The sequence below is a fragment of the Periplaneta americana genome, chromosome 12, assembly GCF_040183065.1.
Source record: "Periplaneta americana isolate PAMFEO1 chromosome 12, P.americana_PAMFEO1_priV1, whole genome shotgun sequence".
In the NCBI taxonomy this organism is placed as follows: domain Eukaryota; kingdom Metazoa; phylum Arthropoda; class Insecta; order Blattodea; family Blattidae; genus Periplaneta; species Periplaneta americana.
In genome coordinates this window covers 35,251,402-35,274,941 of record NC_091128.1, presented here as the reverse complement: position 1 = coordinate 35,274,941, position 23,540 = coordinate 35,251,402, and the positions used below count along the sequence as shown (strand labels likewise).

The following is a 23,540-nucleotide window of genomic DNA, read 5'->3' as shown; positions in this document are numbered from 1 at the left end:
TGGGTTATTTTACGACTCTGTATCAACATCTCAGGTTATTTAGTGTCTGAATGAAATGAAGGTGATAATTCCGGTGAAATGAGTCCAGGGTCCAGCACCGAAAGTTACCCAGCATTTGCTCATATTCGGTTGAGGGAAAACCCCGGGAAAAAACCTCAACCAGGTAACTTGCCCCGACCGTGATTCGAACCCGGGCCACCTGGTTTCGCGACCAGACGCGCTGACCGTTACTCCACAGGTGTGGACTTTTCATTATTGTACAAGATACAGTACTGGAGGAAAAAAAAATGTTGAATACTTCCAAAAATTTTACTGCTGTAAGCTGTACCTAACCCCTTCAAGGAATTGCCTTATGTTACAGTAATATCAATTGGAGCTAATAAATGCGGCATATAACTTTCTTCAGACAATTGCCACATTTCTTTCGGGAACGACGGCAGAAGAGCAAATCAACTGTCAATAAGAATTAATTTATTTCCGCCGTTTCCGAATTCCATACACGAGTTACTGCTCCTGAATGCCTTCTAGATCATTTGAAAATTTACATGCCACATACAATTTACCAACACAAGAAATAATTTCCAAAGACTGTGGGCATCTAGTCTGTTTTCTGCCATTCATGTCTTTTCAAAAACTTTTCAATTTTGAGAGATGCAATAGACAGAAACAACAGTAAAATTATTCTAGCCGATGTGTATCGACAGTTTATTTTCTCAACAATCCCAATTACAATGGTTTCGGATCATTATTCTTGCATGCATGAGATTTGATGTATCGAGAGTCCTAGGAACACTTTTCACAGGAATCTCAATTTTGTACGTCTTCTCGCTTGTGTTAAGAAATGTCATATTTCGAGACTTTTCATACGCCGAGAAATACTTTCTACAAATTTATATAAATGTTTTCTCGCGAATGCTGGCGTTGGTTTCTAGACATTGTTTCAGTGAATCACGTTTCACAGACACGGCATTTTAATGGTTTCTCGCGAGTATGATAAGTTTCATACTTAAAAATTTAATAAACACTTGAAACACTCAAGACTCATTGCACATTAATACCTTCCTTCCAGGTTGCAGTAGTTCAGTACAATACTGTCCACATACGTCCCAGGTGAATGGCTCCTCGCTTTGTGTAAAAGTACATGCACATTTATACATTCTGAATCAAACACACTCCTGTAATATTACAGCGTATATGAATGCTTCTAGCTTATGTGTTTCACTACATGATTCCTCAGGCTTTTTTTATGCGAGAAACACTGTTGGCAAACGTCGCATTTGAATGGTTTCTCTGTAGTATGCTTTCGTTCGTGGATTTTTAGGGCACCCGACTGCGAGAACCCCTTCCCACAAAATCCGCATTTGAACGGTCTTTCACCAGTATGTAAACGTACGTGACTTTTTAAATTCGTCTTGTGTGTGAAATATTTCCCACAAAATTCGCATTTGAATGGTTTCTCGCCAGTATGCTGGCGGTTATGACTTAACAGGTGACTTGACCTAGAGAAATCTTTACCACAAATATCGCATTTGAATGGTTTCTCGCCCGTATGATGACGTAAATGGCTAGTTAAGGTACTGGACTGCGAGAAACAATTCCCACATACATCGCATTTGAATGGCTTCTCGCCTGTGTGCAGACGTGAATGGCATTTAAGATGTCCCTGCTCCAAGAAACATTTCCCACAAATATTACATTTAAAAGGCTTTTTACCCGTATGTGTCAAGACATGTCTTTTCAGATATCTCGAAATCGAGAAACATTTTCCACAAACACCGCAGATGAACGGCTTCCCATTTGTATCAGTCGGCAAAAGGTTTTCAGAGGACGTAGAATTCTTGGGATCCAGCTCTTCATACGCAACACCGTCGCACAATGATGCATGACGTTTAAGAAGCTTCTGCTCCAAGAAATACTTCCCACAAAGATTACATTTAAAAGGTTTCTCGCCAGTGTGTGTCAGCACATGCCTTTTCAGATATCTCGAAAACGAGAAACACTTTCCACAGACATCGCACGTGAATGGCTTCACATTTGTATCAATCCGCAAAGGCTTTTTCGAGGAACCAGAATTCTTAGGACCCTGTTCTTCATGTGCAACATCACCAGACACTGACACATCACCACCATGGATATCTGCAACACTATAAGGAAATATTTCTATCAACATACAATAATCACAATAAAATAAGTATTTACAGCATAAAATGTATAAGGAATCATGCAAATCAAGCTTTCAGGTATAACTCCCTATAAAGTTAATTTGAATAATTTCGAGGGAAAAATGGTTCCGGGGCCGGGTATCGAACCCGGGACCTTTGGTTAAACGTACCAACCTCCACCAACTGAGCCACTGGGGAACTCAACCAGACCCCGATCCAATTTGTCCCTCTATATCCACAGACCTCAAGGTGGGCTGTTGGTTGCTTGACAGTTGTCAGGTCTGTGGATATAGAGAGAAAAATTGGATCGGTGTCTGGTAGAGTTCCCGGGTGGCTCAGTTGGTAGAGCGTTGGTACGTTTAACCAAAGGTCCTGGGTTCGATACCCGGGCCCCGGAACCATTTTTCCCTCAAAATTTTTCAAAATTATTATAAGGAATCATATTTAAACACTCTAAGCGAATAGCACACGTTAAGTTCTTTTCACTCATATTGTATGAATGACTTAGAAGTTGAGATCTGTATGTACTAGGCGACCATTTTGTATGTGGAACGTGAACAGAAGTGCTGCGATCTGTTATTTTGTGGGAAAGAGAAAGACATAATCTGTAACTAAAGGTTCTTCCAAATAGTGTGTCATACTTTTAAAACAAAACAAATTGTATAAACGAAAGAGGTTCATTTATTTATTTTATTATTATTATTATTATTATTATTTTGAAGCACACTTAATGTCATTACGTATGGAAGAGAACATCAGTTAAATGATCGCCGTGGCTTCGTTGGTTTGCACATATATGGGTCTTCCAATTTTCAATAACAAATATAAACTAGGTTCACTTTCACGAATAACATGCGTGATACTGTTCCTTAAGTCATAAACTGTTTCTGACTTGTTGGCATAAACTCGTGATTTAACATAACCCCATAAGAAGTAATCCAGCGGCGTTAAATCACATGATCTCGGGTGTCAGTTAACATCATTATCATGCGAAATGATGAAGCCTCTAATCTTCTACTGCAAAAGGTCGAATGTTTCGAGAACAGTATGATACATGGCGCTATCTTGCTGAAACCAGACGTCTTTGAGGTTCATACCTTCCATCTGAGGCCAAAAATGGTCCGTTATCATAGCCCGATATTTAGCCTCTCCTCATTCAGCTTAGAAAAAATATTGACCAATGATTCCGTCATACCAAAACCCACATTAGATGGTAACCATTTGGGGATGAAGCGGTCATTCTTGAATCATCACTAGGTTCTTCACAAAAAGCGGCAATTTTGTTTGTTAACGAAACCATTATTCAAAAATAGGTCTCGTCACTAAAGATGATTTTTCGGCTAAAAGCAGGATGAACTTCCAATTGCTCCATAGCCCAGTCAGAGAATACAGGCCGTAATCTTTGGTCATTTGGCTTCAGTTCTTGAGTTAAAATAATTTGTAATGTTGTAACTTCAAGTCCAGATTCAAAATCTGCTAAGTTATGGTCGGTGAAAGATCCAATTCTTGTGCTCGCTGGAAATTTATTTCCGTGGATTCTCACGTACACTCTCACAAACGCTGACTATGTTTCCATTGATGAGTTTGCGTCGTTGACGTACAGGCGTTGATTTGCGACAGAACCAGTTAAACAGGGATGATTACGCACATCGTACACTTCTCGTAGTGCATGGAGTGCTTGGCGAACAGGTAATGATAATAAATTTTAACAAATTCTATATATTGTCGAATAGTGTAACGTTCCATGATTGTTTCTCAACGACAACTATAGCAGGGAAAAAATATGACTGTTATAGCTTCATAAACACGGCAGCTCTTATATGTTAAAAGTAGGTTGCATATTCTTATTGGAAGACCCGATAGACTAAGCGAGCAATCACAATGCACAGGTCACGTAAGAACGGCGCACTATTTCACGTTTAATTGGCGAGAGGGAGAGGGGGACAGGAAGAGCGTGAGAGATGTGAGAGGGGAGACAGTAGACAGTGAGAGGGGGAGAGGGGAAGATGAGGGGTCGGAAAGGGGAAGTGGGAGGGGAAGAGGGATAGAGGGGTGAGGGAGAGAGAGGTGGGAGAAAGGGGAGAGGATGGAGTAATGGAGAGGAAGAGAGGGGAAGTGGGATGGGGACAGGGGAGATATGGGGATATTGAGGCTGGGGAAGGAGGGGAAAGGGGAATGAAGGGGAGGATAGGAAAATAGGAGAGAGAGGGGGAGAGGGAGGGAGAGATGGAGATGGAGAGAAGAAAAATGGGAAGTAAAATTAAGAGAGAGATAATATGACACTGGTAGTATTAAAGGGAACTGCGGAAGTAATGTAAAATTATAGATAAGAAAATCAGTACACAACAATAGTAAGGAAATACGAATTATTATAGAAAGTTTTCAATTATACATACACTTAAGCAAAGAGGGAAAACAAAAGAATGCTGGGAAGAATTCCTTGCTCATATTATGTTCCTTTTCACACATGAAAGTATATGAAAAGTGCATAATAAATCGTGAGACTATAAATCAGTGAAAGTGATTTGGCAGTGCAGAACCTGAAGAATAATTATATATATGAAAACTGAAATAACATAATATTGTGTACATTTATTAGATCAAATGCACATGACAGACGACAGGAAGAATCTCTCACCACAAGATGGCAGAATGCAGTTATATGGATAATTCAAAAGGCATGATACAAATTAAATTGTAATTCTAGGTAGCATTTTTATATTCGTTCCAGTCAGCTATAATAGTACTATAGATATGTAAGGACCCCTGTTCCAGGTATTGAATAATGTTGAAATAGATTTTAAAAGAGGTACGTAAGGAAATAATAAAATCCTTATATTTAAAAAAAAAAAGTGGCATCAAGATGACACAAGGGCATGCTTTGCTATAATATGTTTTATGTGTTGCGAAAAAAATTAGCTTCTGGTGTTACCAGTCCCATTCTTGTCTACGTAAATGACCACACTTTTACATTACAATTTTCATTCTCTTCCAGTCAACTTACTAGCCTGGTATACAAACGTACATAGACTTCCGAAAGCATGCACAATCTCGTAAATTCATATAGAAAAGATAATAATCGAAAAACAGAAACAGGGTTGGAGAGGAAGGAGGCGAGGAAGAACTAAAGAAAGAATTAAACACACGTGAATACATAATAAATACAAAAAACAGAGGCCCTTGGTTGGACTGTATTTGTAAACTGTGGTAAGTGTATATTCTTTTATTGATGGGAAACGGCACATAAATAAAAAAAAATGAATTTTTCACGAGAGGCTTTTTTTTTTTAATTTATTCTTAACTAAATATAAGTATAATAATAAAATTCATGTATGTTGGTCAAAGTAAGAACCTTTTCAATTTAACATACAAGAAATTTTATTATTTAAAAAATTAGAAAAATTACTTGACTTACGTCATTAGGTACAACAGAAAAATCGACTTTTTTTTACTTATGTGTCTTTTCCCGCCATATATATATATATATATATATATATATATATATATATCACACTGACTCCAAAAACTATTAGCTTAGCTCATTTTGTTGTAATACTGGGTTCAAGATAATTGAAAATGCATTCTATATATATGGGCAAAGACAAGGTAGTTAAACGATTTTAATTACAAAATTATTCAATGACACAATAAACAAACTTTCCAGATATTAAAATACAGTATTAAAATCACCAAAAAACGATTGGCACAATGGCGCCATCATACAGTTCTGTCATTTAAACTGCATTAAATACAAGGTCATGTTTTTGTAACTTCACTAAGGGTTGTAAATCTGGCTTTCAGGTAGTAGCTCCCTGTAAAGCAGGTTTCAATAATTTCAAGGAAAAATTGTTCTGGGGCTGGGTATCGATCCCGGGATCCTTCGCTTAGCGCGTGAATGCTCTACCGACTGAGCTACCCCAGGAACTATACACGACACCATCACAATTTTTTCCTTTGTATCCACACAACTCAAATGAGCTGACAAGACGCCAGAACTCAACTGTAGTTCCTGGGGTAGCTCAGTCGGTAGAGCGTTCGCGTGCTAAGCGAAGGGTCCCGGGGTCGATACCCGGCTCTGGAACAATTTTTCCTTGAAATTATTCACTAAGGGTTGTTTATTTACCACTCAGTCGTAAGTCTGGTGTTGTAGTGCTCGGTACTGTCAAAATGTGACTGAAGAAATGTGAACATTCATCCTCTGTTCGATATAAAGTTGTGTTACTATATTACTACACTCACAAGGAAAACGTTACAGAGAGATAGGTACAATACTTTCTATAAGCTTCTATATTGTAAGATCTATAATACATAAACACAGAACAAGACATCCCACACGAAACAACCAAAGATCTAGTCGCCCATGAGAACTCACATATCGAGAGAAAAGAACCATCATACATTTAGTCCAAAAGAAACCTAAAAAAAAGTGCCCCCTCTTTAGCTGCTGACATCGTAACAACATCTAACAACATGGTAAGTGCTCAGACAGTACGCAATGTCTTGAATAGTGCTGATATTCATGGCAGGTCTTCCAGCAAAAAAAAAAAAAAAAAAAAAAAAAAAAAAAAAAAAACATATATTTCCGAGGTAAACAGAAAGAAACGCCTTGAGTTTGCCAAGGAATATTGTGGAAAGCCATTGGAATTCTAGGACACTGTCATAATCTCAGACGAGTTGAAGTTCAACTTGTTCAGTTCTGAAGGACGAAAGAAAATGTGGCGAAAACCTAACACAGAATTACATCAACAACAACAACACATAGTTCCAATAGTAAAACATGGAGGTGAGCATGTTATGGTTTAGAAGTGCATGGCATCCTCGGAAGTTAGAAATATGGCCTTTATTGACGGAGAAATGAATCGGTACAAATTCATTGGTGTGTTGCGGAATATTTTGTCCAACATTGTGCATAAGATCGACCTAGATGGGGTCTTCCATTTCCAACAAGATAATGACCCCAAACAAGAGAGTGTCTACTATATGATGCCTCCAGAAGACTTCTTAATCCACCAGAGTCCAGATTTCAATCCTATTGAGTATTTTTGGCCACATATTGGAAGAGAAACAGCCAAGTGACGACAATCTAATAAGGAAGAGTTCAAGAGAGTTCTTAGATATGTGATCTGAAATTTCCCCTGAAACGACGGGATATTTAGTTCATTCAATGCCGAGATGTCTGGAAGCTGTCATCTGTGCTAATGGCTTGCATACAAGATACTGAAAATACATTACAGAGACATATCATATTCATTAGTATAACGTGCCAATACTTCTTCTGAAATCAGAAAATGGATTTTCGTTTGTAAATAATTATGTTGTGTTATTGTAATTGTGATTTCTGTGAAAGATGTTTAGTTTTACATTATATTAAGGAATAAAAATTGTATTTTCTTAGACTTGCGCCTTATACAGATGTTATCAGGAAAACACTGAGTGTATATATATATATATATATATATACATACACACAAAGTGATACACGAGGAAAGGTAAAAACATTTAGTATAAGATATCTTAGGCCATTTTGAGTGAAAGAGTTCATATGAACATAGGTCGCGTTTGATCATTTTTTTGGTAAAACGTCTTGCCCCAATGTGAATCAGACATTACCATATGCTGCTGACGTGAGACAAGGTCAAGTTCGCAATGAATGACGTAACATTGGAATTTGCATTGTGAGCGATGTAGATAAGAGAAACAAACCAGGTGGTGGGGCATTACAAATGTCCAATCACCTGCCCTTGTCTGATGTAATGTCACAGAACCCCCAGATAACACAAATAGCCTACACTGTCATCAATTCGCAGCAGGTCAGTCAGCTACCTACAGTACAGTAGTTATACAGGTACAGTTATCGGAAGTGTTGTTGTGTTTTTCAAGATGCCTTATAAATTTTCAACTAAAGAATACGCCGATATTGTGTATGTTTATGGTTTGTGCGATGGAAGTTCCTTGCGTGCCTTCGCAGGATATGAATGACGCTTTCCGAACAGAAGGGTACCACATCGAAGAGTACTTACTGTCTATGGTGTTGGATGAAAGACTTGGTATAGCAAAGGAAGGGGGAAACGAGAGAGACGCTAATCGACCGTATTTTGGATATGTACTCCACCCTGTGCTAAACAATGTTCTGATCACCTCCAACATCCATGATTGCACTTCAGCACAGCTGAGAGACCCACAGGCTTCTCTAATTCTTTGTTTCATGTCTTCTCTAGTTGTTGAACGCACCTGGTAGAACATGTCTTTAATTCTCTCCCACTTACTATGAAGAGTGTTCGTTGATAAACAACATACAGTATTTCTCAGAAGATACCATTTTTGTTGCTTTGCGAGTAAACAATAAAAGTTAGAGAAAAAAAGTTTCAGTAAAAGTTGTTTCTTTTTAAAAATAGTTTCCAATGGTACCTTCAATGACCCATGTTCTTATTTGAAATTTCGAAGTTGACCACAGGTAGCGCTACTTTCGGTTTGTTATGGGAAATGGTATTATTACCAATCGATTCTTTACATAGGTTTTGGTTATCAAATTTTTTTTTTTATGAACAACCAATATCATATAGGTTTCGAGAAAAAAGGCTGATACTGGTGGTCTCAAACACCTGGTATATATATATATCCAATTATTGGATATGTTGTATGTAGAGTTTCCAATGTTTGAATTTCTGCTACTTGAGGAGAAATATATTTCTTGTTAAAGATTTTTCAAATTGGTTATTTAACAATGCTGTATCAACTACTAGGTTATTTAGCGTCGATGAGATTGGTGATAGCGAGATGAGACCGAGGATTCGCCATAGAAAAATTAAATTATGTTTTATTTAACGATGCTCGCAACTGTAGAGGTTATATGAGCATCGCCAGTGTGCCGGAATTTTGTCCTGCAGGAGTTTTCCTACATGCCAGTAAATCTACTGACATGAGCCTGTCGCATTTAAACACACTTAAATGCCATCGATCTGGGCTGGGATCGAATCCGTAACATCGAGCATAGAAGGCCAGCTCCATACAAACTATGCTACCGAGGCAAACTTCGCCATAGATTACATGGTATTCACCTTACGGTTAGGGAAAACCTCGAAAAAAACCCAACCAAATAATCAGTCCAAGCGGGGATCGAACCCGCGCCCGTGCGCAACTTCAGACCAGCAGGCAAGTGCCTTAACCGACTGAGCCATACCAGTGGCCATTACAGATTTTGTTTAAGTATAGGTTGTATTGGATATCTACATGAACACTCGGGCTATTAACTCATTAAGTCCCAATGTTTTATAAATATGACGATATAAAGAAACTTCATTTCTCATGGCTGTAGGCTTGTTTAAAATTCTAAAGCGAACTTTTCATATCCTCATGCAGGAGAGACAAAAAATTATTATCTACACTCACCTGCAGACATGATGCAATTATTTTGCAGCTATCTTCTACAACGGAGCTAATAATGACGGGGAATTAATGAATAACGATATTGTTGATATGGTTTATTCCTTTAAAGATTCAAGGACCTTGTTGAATGCTAATTTTATAAAAATCAAAGAAAGAACACTGCCTAACACATTATTATTAAGTACTGTTTTTGTGTGCTACACGTATAACAATGGATCTAAATGAGCTTAGATAAAAAATTCTCCTTTTGTTTAGCTATTCCTAGAGTTTCTTTCAATTTTAGGACTTCTTATATGAAACTTATCATATTTTTTCCATTTTTACAATCTGGAAGTCTTATTAATTTTTCGTGAGTGAATAGGGCTTGAATCTCTAACTTTAAGTATTTATAAAGAACAACAAACATCTATAGGAAATGGACATAAAATTGAATCATAATTACAGAACAATATTCGTAACTGAAGAGTAAGAATAAATGGACGCAAGAGGATATATACAGTGACTGTTATTATTTAAGTTAGATCCAAAGCGATTTGCAAAGCAAATGGAAAGAAAAAAAAAAAAAACAAAAAAAAACAAAAAAAAAAAAACAAGTCGGAAGACAGAGATGGCAATCTTAAACAAATAAAGGCCAAAAGATGAGAGACAGATCCGCAAAGAAATTGAAGAGCAGGCTGACATTCCAAATGAGTTCATTGTTCTTGAATCTATATAGGATAGTGGAGCAAGAGCAACTGCAGTAGTGGTAGTGTGGCAATAGTGACCATTTTATGATATCTTATGTCATTTCAGAACCTAACCATGTAGAGTCATTCATATGAACAACAGTCACTGACAGAGAATGTCGTAACATATTTGAAATTATTATTGTCATGGAATCATTATAATGAAGCAATAAAAGTGAAGTCTCACACTCCACGCTCACCTTTCGGAGAAATCCTCATTTCCTTCAACCGTTACTTCCAGGTTCTGCTCGTCCTTCACTGTGATCAAGCTACACCACTCTTCCTGAAAACAGACAGTAAATCAAAGAGTAAGATTGAAGAGCGCATTAATTCTAGATGCCTTTATATATTTCTAGTCCCAGTCCAATTTCTTGATGCAGACTTTTCACGGGGTTCTTCTGTTCCTTATACAATAAGGGATGAACTAGCCACAAGTGAAGAAATTACTTGTGAACGTATATTTTATTTTTCCGCTCACCAAGTTAGTGAAATCAACCTCAGTCTCACAATCCTTACATATTTCACTCTTGATTACAACAATCAACATTACATAATGTTCTTCAGAAAGTATGCTTTATATGATCCAAGTGAGTTATTTAATTCTTGTATATTCATTCATTCATTCATTCAGTATTCTGCCATGGGCAGGTCTTTCTCCAGTCTTTCCTATTTTCTGCCTTCCTCCATGTTTCCGCATATGATCCATATATCTTAATGTCGTCTATCATCTGATATCTTCTTCTGCCCCAAACTCTTTTCTCGTTCACATTTCCTTCCAGTGCATCCTTTAGTAAGCAGTTTCTTCACAACTAGTGACCCAGCCAATTCCTTTTCCTCGTTCTGATCAGTTTCAGCATCATTCTTTTTTCATCCACTCTTTCCAACACAGCTTTGTTTCTTATTCTGTCCATTTCGCACGCTTCATCCTTCTCCATATCCACATTTCAATGCTTTCATTCGCTTCTCGTCAATTCGTCGCATTGTCCATGTTTCTGCCCCATACAATGCTACACTTCACACAAAGCACTTCACTAGTCTCTTCCTTAGTTCTTTCTCCAGAGATCCGCAGAAGATGTTCCTTTTTCTATTGAAAGTACATAGGACCGACTGCCTTTACTGGGATGTACAGGGGTCTTCTTAAGATCCTATTCGATCCCAATAGAAAGCCAAGTCAGGAAGAACAAGAGGCAGCAGCTGAGAAGGAGAATTCTCCAGAGTCCATGGACGTTGGCGTCTCTGGGGAGACTACAACTCAAGAGGCTGTCTAAGGTTAAGTGTTTTGATTTCTCAATTATGAAAATAATTCAAATTAATCTAAAACACTGTAAGGCAGCTTCTGCCTTATTGAGTAAGAAGCTAACTGAGGAAAATATTGGCACTGCTCTCACTCAAGAACCTTGGATATACAAGGGTTTTATAAGGGAAGTTAGCTGTGCTGGGGGCGCACTCTATAGTTCCTACACTGAAAAGCCAAGAACCTGTATTTATGCTAGAAATTGGATTAATGCTTTGGTTCATGTGAAGTTCTGTTCTAGGGATGTGACAACCATTGAAACATCCATAATGGAAGGGGGCAGAAAGAGGACTTTATTGTTCTCATCTGTGTACCTCCCTTATGATGAACCCAACTCGGCACCGAAAACTGTGAGGAGATTAATTGCTCACTGCAACGAGGTGGGGAAGGAAATCATCATAGGGACTGATGCCAACACTCACCATGTGCTGTGGAGAAGCACTGACATCAATCCAAGGGGCGAACAGCTAGCGGAATATCTGGTAAGTACCGACTTATATATTCTCAACAAAGGTAATGAACCAACTTTTGTTAATTCACAGAGGAGGGAACTTATCGACATGACACTAGGGACTAAATTAGCTGAGGATCTAGTTTCAAACTGGTATGTATCATTGGATACTTCTGCATCCGATCACAGGTACATTTACTTTAGAATTAAGTCTCAGATCACTAATCCAGTGATCAATAGGAACCCGAGGAAAACTGATTGGGATGGATATAAAAAGAAACTTTCGGCATTGGTATCGGGTATCTCTAGTGATGTATATCTATAATAGATGTAGAGTTGGCTGTTGACCAGTTGCAACAATCCATACTCCTATCCTATTGTAATAATTGTCAAGCTAAGGTTGGGTTCGCCAAGGCAAGTTTCTTGGTGATCTAAAGAGCTAGGCGAACTTAGACGTAAAACAAGAAAGCTTTTTAAGCTTGCACGAAGAACTGGTGATTGGACCAGCTATCGGAGGGAACTCACCAGTTACAACATGGCTATTCGCAAAGATAAACATGGCTATTGGAGGGAGCACTGCGAGAGGATAGAAAACATTCCTAGCAGTGCAAGACTCATGAAGCTAATGTCAAAAGGTGCTCACAAGATAGTACATACAATCAAACTACAAGATGTTTTTTTTAAGTAGGTTATTTTACGACGTTTTATCAACATCTTAGGTTATTTAGCGTCTGAATGAGATGAAGGTGATAAAGCCAGTGAAATGAGTCCGGGCTCCAGCACCGAAAGTTACCCAGCATTTGCTCATATTGGGTTGAGGGAAAACCCCGGAAAAAACCTCAACCAGGTAACTTGCCCCAACCAGGAATCGAACCCGGGCCACCTGGTTTCGCGGCCAGTGGTTGACAATGACCAATTGACTGATCTGAGACGACCAGATCTGCTCCATTTAAGTTCGAGCAGAAAGGATTGGAACCTGGTCAGGGATGTGATCACTGTAACCAAAGTAAGATGGGCTATCAATTCTTTTGAACCCTATAAATCCGCGGGTCTTGATTGGATCATGCCTGCTCAGCCTCTGGTTATGTTCCATTGGCTTGGAGACAGATCAAAGTGACATTTATACTGAAACCTGGGCGACCTAACTACGCCAAGGCCAAGGCATATCGTCCAATTATCCTCTCTTCATTTCTTCTGAAAGCATTGGAGAGACTAGTGGATAGGCACATTAGGGACAAAGTACTGAAGGATTTTCCTTTACACAAGTACCAATTTGCCTATCTACCAGGTAAGTCTACAGAAGCAGTGCTTCATCATGTTGTGTCATCTACTGAGAAAGTGTTGGCTTTTAAGGAAATTGCCATTGGAGCATTTCTAGATATAGAAGGAGTGTTTGATAAAACTTGATGTGAAATGGTGTCAAAAGCTCTTCAAGAGCATAATGTCCCTACACTCATCTGTTGATGGATAAACTTTATGCTAGAAAATACGCAAATTACCATGAGCCTATTTGGGAAAACGCTAAAGGTGACAAAGGCCAGGGGCTGTCCTCAGGATGGTGTTCTTTCGCCCCTGCTTTGGAACCTGGTTGTGGATACCTTGTTGGGGAACTCAATGGGGCTGGGTATTTTATTATTGGATTTGCAGATGATATTGCTGTGATTGTTAAAGGAAAATTTTCTAATACAGTCTTCGAAGTGCTTCAAGTTGCACTAAAAAAGATTGAAACCTGGTGCAACAGAAATAGACTTTTGTTAATCCTAACAAAATGGTAGTGGTCCCTTTCACTAGAATTAGGTCTGTAGGGAACTTGAAGGAACCGACTCTTTTTGGTGAGAAGATACCCTACTCTTCACAAGCTAAGTATCTAGGACTAATCTTGGACAAGAGATTAACTTGGAAAAAGCATCTAGACTACTGTATTGCCAAGTCCTACAGGGTTTTCTGGACCTGTAGAAGAATGCTTGGTAAGACTTAGTATTATGTATTGGATATACATCACTATGGTAAAATCTTTACTCTCTTATGCCGCACTTATGTGGTGGCCAAGAATTAAATTAAGCAATTGTAGGACTGAGCTTAACAAATTGCAAAGGTTGTTCTGCATAGCAATGATGGGAGCATTTAGAACAACTCCTACTGCGGCAATGGAAATGCTGATAGGACTCACCTCATTACACATCTGGGTTGAGGCTGAGGCCTTCATGGCATTTCATAGAATTTGCCGTCAGACAATAGTGTTCAATATTGAACAATTAGATCATCTCAGACTCCCTTGGGACAGTGATGTTTATCTGATTCTCAATATGAGAAACGACATCTTGGAACCAAGGGTCTCATTTGACAACAAATTCACTGTCACTTACCCAGAGCGCAGTGAATGAAAAGTCAGGTTAAACCTGAGAACAATAAAGGTCCTATCTGGTATACTGATGGTTGTAAAACCAAGTCAGGAACTGGTGGTGGATTATTTGGAAATGGCACCAGATTTATTTTAGCTTGGGTCAATATGCCACGGTCTTTCAGGCTGAGATTTTTGCTATCTTAGCCAGTGTTAGGGGAAGTATTAGAAAAGGTACAACATAGCCATATTCTTATACTTTCAGATAGCCAAGCGGCACTTAGGGCACTTGAAGCCCCCTTGGTTAAGTCAAAACTGGTATTGGAGTGCCACGAGTCCCTCATGTTACTGGCTGAACATAATACAGTCTAAGTGAAATGGGTGCCAGGACATGTAAGGATTCGTGGTAACGAAAGAGCAGATGAGGCTGCCAAAAAGGGAAACCGAGATCCCATTCATAGGACCTGAGCCTGTGCTGGGACTATCTCTAAGACCAGTAAAGCAGGTTATCAGGGACTGGGCTCTCAAAAACACCAAAACCACTGGAACTCAAGCGAGGGCTGTAGACACTCAAAGGTCCTCATAAGAGATTTCAATACTAACAGGTCAAATGACCTGTCAAAATTGAGCAAAAAACAGCTCCGCTGGGCAGTTGGATTTCTTACAGGACACTCCACCCTCATGAAGAACTTGTATAGGATGGGACATAACATCAACCCAGCCTGTACTCGTTGTACACAGGGAGATGAGTCTGTAACTAATCTATTATGCGAATACAATGCACTCGCTCATCAAAGAGCTCTTATCTTTGGAAAACATTTTCCGAAGCTTGATGAGTTATCAACTGTCCCAGTCCGTAGTTTGATTCAGTTCATTAAGAATATCAAACTATTGGACTGATCGGATATTATGACTGGGATACGCAATAGATCTTTTAGGTCGTAGTACTAGGGCTGTTGTAGCCCTCTCCCTCTTAAATTCAATTCAATTACACCACAGACAAATAGCAATATCAGAAAGATGAAATCTGTGTAGATACAATTGTGTGGCAATGTAACCTGTTCTGGCTCTTGTTAAAAATGTTTGAACATGTCTGGGCAAGTTTTTGTACATTTTCAGGTAATTTGGTTTCTTTTGAACGGACTGTAAAATTTTTCTTTTGTCAGAAGAGAGCCAATTGTTGATCCATAAGTTTATAAAATGACACCTTACTGAAGCAAAGGCACTGGATAGAGATATCACTTGAAGAGGTCTTGGTTGCGAATATATTGCCTGTTTTGCAATATTTTCGACTTTCTCGTTTCCAGGTATGCCACAATGCCATTGAAATGTTTTTTCCTTTTAGAGTTTTTTTAATTTACTTTGTTGTTTCTGAAATGGAATAATTCTATGTCTGTATAGGTTTGGTACATATTTGATTATATTAATATAGCCCCCTTGAAGTCGGTAAGTATGCATGAGAACCTTGATAACAATCTCCAAATTTTCATTTAGACTTATACATGCTTCCTCTCTTGTTGATTAACGTGTTTTTTTTGCTTCCTGGTTCCATGAAAGGAAAAAAGTAGTTCCCAACATTGTGTAGAACCAGAGAATATTTTATAAATGTTTTTCACTATATTGTAGAAAGAAGCATGCTTCCTGACAACAACTTGCAGCACTAGTGCCAACTAAATTCAAAGAATGTGCTGCACAAGACACATAATGCACTTACAGATTTCGTTCCGTATTGTGTGCCTGTAAATCTGTGTAGGCTCCTGATACACTGCTTCCATTGCCATAAGACTGGCCTCTACAGTTAGTAATGACAATGGTGTGTGTAGACAAGACTTTCGATACAGATTCTGCTAGGTTAGACCTATGTCCCAGGTTTGGAAAATGCAAATGGAAATGTTCAATGGCTCCCCATTTTCGTCCACATACATTAATATGAAAAATAACTGATCGCTATGTGAAATGTTCACAGTAGAACCTACTATTATAGAGAAATATTTGGCCTCTTTGATATCAATGTTGGTAATTCTTTCCACTTGCTCAGAAAGCAATTCTATTCCTTCATCACAAATTGTTGAAGATAGGTATCTTGTGTGACCCTGTCTCAGATTTCCATATTGTTGAATGTGCTCTGCTATAAGTTCGAGAGACATCATGGCTTGGCTTGGCTTGGCTTTTTGAGGACTAACCCAACATGGGTTCATACACTTAGGCATGGTTTGGCCCTTTGTGCACCCTTATACGCGATGATTGTCGAAGACAGTATGAAGTTTACATTTCTTTGATCTTACAGAACCAACCTTTATGTTGAAGTTTTCAGGTTGAAATATGTATGTTTTTGTCATTTTATTAACAACTTAGCCTATAGCATATTTCTGGTTATTTTAAAACTATATATGTAGGTATAAAAACATATGTTTGGAGAGACGGTACATATTATACTCTTGCCTAGGAGCGCAAAAATAATAAGTCTGTTCTTGAAGCAAACAGTATTTAAAAATTGAAATCTAAGTGTATCATTTCGTTAATAATATCGAGTATGAGAATGTTGTTCTCTTCAATTATAACTAGATGTGAATTATTTCTGTGCACTTTGTGGATACCCCAATCTACCATGAGTGACTTTCAATGTCTGGGGAACTTAAAAGAAAAGAATACAAGAATACTCTAAGTAAAAATAGCCTCACTGAAAACAATGCCGCCTTCTGTCAACGAGATTTACTATACCAAGTGATGCACCTCTTTTTATACAGTTGTAAAATAAATGTTTGGAAAAATACAGACAATTTAACATCTTCTTTCTAAATTTCAGTGAGTAAATGACGTATTAACTGCTGAGTTTAGTAATATTTTAAATTACAGTTTGTGTAGTGTCAAAGTACGTATAGTTATGTGTATCACTAATAATACGCTCTTTACATACCAACACTACAGCCTGCAATTGGTTTAGCTGAGAGCCAAGTTACCCCATTGTGGTTTCTCTAAAATCTATTCACCCAGTGTAAAAACCATTTTGCATTTTTCATTCAAATGTAGGCCTATATGTCTCAAAAATAAATTGTCTTAGGTTTATCGATTTTCATTTGGAGAATAATTCTGAAGGTGAAAACAAAGGGTAAAAGTACTGCATTCTGTAAAAACTTTGAAAATATTAATACTTATCTTCAATGCACTTTTCTGGTGGAACATGCCAGAACGTGTATTTTTCATTATAGAACGAAAATTGTGTTAATAATTGAAGATCTCTCATGAATGAGGGTGTAACCAACAAATCTATAATACACGTTTCAGAAGAAAAGCAAATAATTTCAGAGCCATATTTCGTTAGGCCTACATTTACTACCAGAATCATTTGATTAATCAAGGATACAAATTTATTCAGCTATTGATTGTATTAATTTATTGTTACAAATTAATGCTTCAAAATTACTTTTCCACCGAAGTGACATATTTCATTAATTTGATGTTACACCCTTTTTCGAATTATGCTTTTATTGAACTCTGCTTAAGCCTTGAGAGTCCTAAAGATGATCGAAAAGGAGGTTAAAAACGACAAAATTCCTGTGCAGTGGACAGTAATCATTTCCCCGTCCACTATAATATATTCTACACAGAGTTCCACCATCTTTTGCTTAAGAAAAAAATCACTGCCTAATTCATATGGCAAAAGACACTGCGGTTATTACAATACATCTGTATGGTGATGACAAATCTGTTAAGACTTCAGATAAATAATTTCTAAAATCAAGATTCCTATTACCTGAACACTCTCTATATATATTTCAATAAGAAATTTGAAATAAGTGCTTCAAGTTAATCATTTCAAAATTAAAAAAACCAATCTCATTTACAATCTAGGATAGGCTATGTTGGAACAATGAAACAAATAGACCTAATATAAGCATTATAGTAAGAATATTATTAGAGCCTTGATCTCTGATATGGTAAACAGCATTGGGGGAGAGTTGCATAGATGTCTCTGTAAGTACCAGAAAAAAGTTACAAATAGGGTGAACAAGTGCCAGCACAACACAAGCCAAACTCACCTCAGCTTCACATGTAACCATGGGATAAGTAACCATCACTGGAATTTCTTCAAACTTAATCTCTGATACGAGATCACAGCTGTGGTCCTCGCATTCTAACTTTATCTGAGTCGAGCACAGGTTCAGTAAATTAACTTCCTAGAGAACACAGAAATACCTTAAATGAGTAATATGTAGGTCTATTTGCTATTTTGAACAAAATATTCAGGTTGACAGGCTTCACTCTGGTTTAATATGCCAATGCTTGGCGACCAGGTACTTCATCACAGGCGAAAAATTATCTAGGGAGAAAAATGCAACCACGAATAGGAATGAAAACTGAATAGCTGCATGATGATTGATAACAGCTGTTTCTACCTACAATAGGCTATCAAAAAAGGAGTCAATTATATGGCACTAAAATTTTTAATAGCCTCCCTTTGTAGATTATTTAGGGTCAAATTAAAGAATTACTCATGCTTTCTATTCTGTAAGTGAATTCATGACATTCAACAATGCTTCATGAATATTTCTGTGTTCTATTAAGTATTTGAGACTAAAACTTTGTGTTGTACTAGGAGACTATATTATAAAACTCTTCTCGATATATTTCAAATACAATGTGACTAAAATTAAGACTTTATAGTACTATTAAGATTTTTTTTTTTTCGTTTGACATGTTCCATATTCTAGCTGTGAAGCAATGTACGGATACCATGGAATGTAAATAAATAAAATACAATACAATAGGCAAAATAATACCACACTGTTTGTGAAATTATAACAGATAATATATAACAATTTGTCAAATTCAATAAAGCTTTCATTCAATTCCACACTGCAATATTAGTATCAACACTCAAACAATAGTTAATAAATACATTTCTAAGCCCTTTTAATTATGATAGTATTTTTATTATTCCGCAATGTGAATTTATGGTTAAATTTATAGTTAAATATAGGTACCATATTAAAAATACTGATCAAGACAATTACAGAAGACTGAAATGTCACACAACTTCTCGGATAATTACAAATTAATTCCAGAAATTACAATTCAAGCCTACAACTGTCACTCATTTAAGGAATTTATGGAATGCGAACATATAGTAACAACTGGCAGACATGCTCCCCAAGACAGAGCTTAGGTTTGTTACAAATGTGCGAAACTTAAACTACTGGGTACCAGTTCACTACGGCCTATATGTATGCGACAATTGCACATGTGAATGTTAATTTTAAAGGACATTTTAGTTGTCAATTTAAATACTTATTAATCATTAGTAATGCAGAAAAGTTAATAAAATTTGGATTGGTCATAAATCAAGAGCCCTGATCAACTCTCAAAGGAATACATATAAAAGGCACTTAGAATATGTCACACAATGGCAAATAAGGATATCACTCTAGGCCTAAGCCTAGTTCAATTTGCTCTGATTATGTGTCTTCAATATAATGTGGAATATGCATATGTCACAGGGAATATTGTTATAAGTTATGGAGAAACTAGTGCTGAGTTTGTTCTGATGACTGTAGAAGAAAAAATCTACCACAACACTATCAGTATCTTATTACTGACAATGTAAGAAAAAAAAATCACCAGCCTTTGTCCAGTGTATATGCAAGGCATTATAAAAGCCTAAACTAACCCAACCCAACCTGTCACAGATTCGTATATGGAAGGCATAACAAAAGCCTAAACTAATCTGTCATAGATTTGTGTATGCAAGGCATAGAGTGAATGTACACTACCCGGCAGCGCCACCAACAGGATTTATGGGCCCCTGTGCAATATCGTGCTCGGGTCACGTTGAAAAAAAATTGAAAATGACAAGTTACCAATTATTCTGACCATAATAATTATTTTCAAAATAAATAAAAAAATAATCCCATACACAGATACGAATCTAAAAATATACTTTGGAAAACGTATTATGTGTCTTTTTACGTGTTAAACTTTATGTTACCTTCTTAACATGTTTCGGCCTGCTATTGGCCATCATCAGAACTGGTTGTCGCAGGTCTTGGCGCCTTTTGTTTTGTTTCATGTGGGGGTGTGTTTGTGTAGTGTAATGTGGAGTCAAAGAGTGTGTGTCTTCTGAAATTCAGTTGTGTGTTGAGAATTTCATTTGGCTGTGTTTTTATGTGTTTGTATATTTCGTATTGTTCTAGTGTATTTAGTTTCTGGTTTTTTGGTTGGTTGTGTAGAATTTCCATGTCCAAGGTAACATAAAATTTAACACGTGAAAGACACATAATACGTTTTCCAATATGAAATAGTGTTAAAACTTTTAGCAAAACTTCACATTAGCACAATATATTATATTCATCACGCTTCCTTTTCAGTAGGGCCTACATAGTATGTTTCGTGACGAAACTTTCGTTTTTTCGTTGTCGTTTGTTTCGTTTTCATAAAACACTATTCTTAAACAACTGTAATTTCTGACTTGCAGGCCAACATCTACAAACAACTCTCCTTGACTTCACTGATGCAAAATCATCAATTATATCATCATAATTTAAAGACCTAGCAAGATCGCTCTCCAGACTAAAGAGGCCAAGGTTACTCAGTCTTTCTTGGCACATTGTTACTCTGAATACATTTTTATTTCCTTTATTTTATTTGAAGTTAGTGTGAAATTGAGCGTTGCTAGTAAAGGTGCAGAAAATAAACCACTCTCAAGCCCGTCTGTTCAGAGTGTCAGTTCATACTTAGAAGTGAATACTGATGGTTGTGGCTATCTAGAAAAAAATTCTGATAACAGTAGTATTGAATCAGAACAAACAAACAATAGTAAAAATGATGTGTTAATATATATATGCAAGTGAAACAAATTTACCCACACCAGTTCCTAACTCTGAGTCATGGTAAGTAACATGCGACCTTGGAAAACTAAAAAGTGACGGACAAATTGTAAGTGTCATTGAATGTGTCGTTGAAAAAGTACCCCCAACCTGCCTAATAACCTTCTAAGTGACGGAACAAGAGCCTTTCCAGTATTATTTTCAAAACTCAAGAATGGAGAATGTGTTCCCAGAGACTGGCTAGTGTGGAGTGAAACAAATCAGTCACTGTACTATTTTCCCTGATTTCTTTCACTTCACAATAGCCAGTCTCTGGGAACACATTCTCCATTCTTGAGTTTTGAAAATACTAGGCCTATAATACTGTTTTTGAAAAGGCTCTTCTTTTCGAACAATACATTCAATGACACGATTTGTCTGCTACTTTTTAGTTTTTCAAGGTAGCTCAATTTCACACCAACTTCAAACAAAGTTCTACTCCCTTTCTTAATATCTTCCAATTTTTCTGTCTCTCCTTGCGCTTCTCAGCTCCCGACTTATGCTTCTACTTGTCCACTGGTAACACTAATTAACAGAATTTACTAGAAAAACGACAATGAAGAGACGAAAGTTTCGTCACGAAACATACTATGAAGGCCTACTGAAAAGGAAAAGTAATCCTCTGGTTTGGATTTAGGAGAGTCCAGCACATTGTGATGGGCCGGCAGGGGTTGGTAGTTCGGAGGACAAGCCATTTGAATATGTTTGGTACAGTGACGGGAACATATTTCAGGCAAATCCTGGAGCCCTCAAGTGTCGTGTCGATGTTAATGTGGGAAACCGATATTCTATTGTATAAAAGTTAAACATTTACATAATTTTTTAATGTATTAATTCTATTATTGTTGGTTAATATGTCAGATTCATGTAACAAATGTTCTTACAAAATTTTATAGTAGGCCTACTGGTAAGCATCTGTGAATAATTATTCGCGAAAATAAATAGTAATCAGACTCACTTAATCTGACGGGCCCTTACTGCTCACGGGCCCAGATGCACTTGCCCCCTTTGCCCTCCCTGTTCTCAGCGGCCCCGTACACTAGTGTGAAACTTTCGTAATGTCACCAAAGTTATGTTAGCATTACAGAGAAATTGCTGAAGATGTGGAAGCGAAATCATCGGAACCAACTCAGTGCTAGTTTAACCTAAATTAATATCATTACATAAATTCTAATAGAAAACAGTACCTCAGACAAAGGTTTCTTCTCTTCTAAATCAGTATTATCATTTATTTTCATACCCAATGGATCAACCTCAGGTTCCATATTGATCACGTTCATCACAACTAAAAGAGATGACCAAGACATTAACATTAATTCACAATATGTGATATTAGGAAATACTCATTAGCTTCTTATTAGCCCTACTAAGTGATTATGCACTAAACAAAAGAGGTTAATCTAGTGCTGAGGTAGTTTCCTCCGTAATACACCTTGTATATTATACGAATCTGTGACAGATTAGGTTTGCTTAGTTGAGGCTTTTGTTATGCCTTGCATATACTATCAACTGCATCTTCACAAAAAAATGCCTTGTAAATTCAACGATTTTCACTTCCGAAATCACCGGAACTAACTCAGCTCTAGTTTCAACAACAAAAGTAAGAAATGTGTTAGAAGGAAGGTTGTCATCATAATTACACTTACGGCTATATCCGTATGTCCATGGTTTAATTATGTGTAAAAGGACCTCTATAATAAGCTGATTACCACCTTAAATTAATTACCTATATCAATATTATCTTCTCTGTTATTCAGTTCATAATAATAATAATAATAATAATAATAATAATAATAATAATAATAATAGATGATGATGATGATGAAATAGCACACAAAAGTGTATAAAATTTATTAATCTGGGACCCAGATGTATTACCTATCATAATTAATGTAGGCCTATACATTTACTGCGATATTTAATGAAATTGAAAACATACTTGCAGAATTAATTACATTACATAATATTATTTAACAATATCTTGCGAAACGAAATTCGCTTCTAACTTTTCTTATCACAAAACATTCTTATCACAAAACACTATCTCTTAAAGTTCTGTAATGACATGGATAAATATATATTTATCCATGGTAATGAGATAAGCGACAAATCAGTCACGGCATCCTTGACCTCCAAACATTTGGTCAATTGGTCGATTGTACTTACAGGATTAAGATTACCTAACTACCAGTACCTCAAGATAATGATCTGACTAATTTTTTACACTCAACGTTCATACAGGCCTATAATGAGAGGAATAGGCCTACAACATGAGCCCTCGTAAGAACCAGTCGGAATTACTAGTTTAGTGCACAGTG

At 37.1% G+C, this 23,540-nt stretch overlaps 1 protein-coding gene and 1 non-coding gene across 3 annotated transcripts; one reads left to right on the top strand and one right to left on the bottom strand.

The window, feature by feature from the left end:
- Positions 1 to 454: 454 nt before the first annotated feature.
- On the bottom strand, positions 455 to 23,346 carry LOC138710243 (gastrula zinc finger protein XlCGF57.1-like). Of its 2 annotated transcripts, none has more exons than XM_069840931.1 (5): positions 23,101 to 23,346; positions 22,410 to 22,507; positions 18,400 to 18,537; positions 10,474 to 10,556; positions 455 to 2,144 (listed from the first exon to the last, which is right to left on the bottom strand). In XM_069840931.1, the coding sequence occupies exons 1-5, from the start codon at positions 23,126 to 23,128 to the stop codon at positions 1,205 to 1,207; spliced, it is 1,287 nt and encodes a 428-aa protein (XP_069697032.1). In that variant the 5' UTR covers positions 23,129 to 23,346; the 3' UTR covers positions 455 to 1,204. The 2 variants fall into 2 exon arrangements, with proteins under 2 accessions (XP_069697032.1, XP_069697033.1); XM_069840932.1 differs by having other exon boundaries at positions 23,162 to 23,346.
- TRNAS-GCU (transfer RNA serine (anticodon GCU)) lies at positions 6,170 to 6,243 on the top strand. Its single transcript has one exon. It is a non-coding gene; the product is annotated as a tRNA-Ser (tRNA).
- Positions 23,347 to 23,540: the final 194 nt, after the last annotated feature.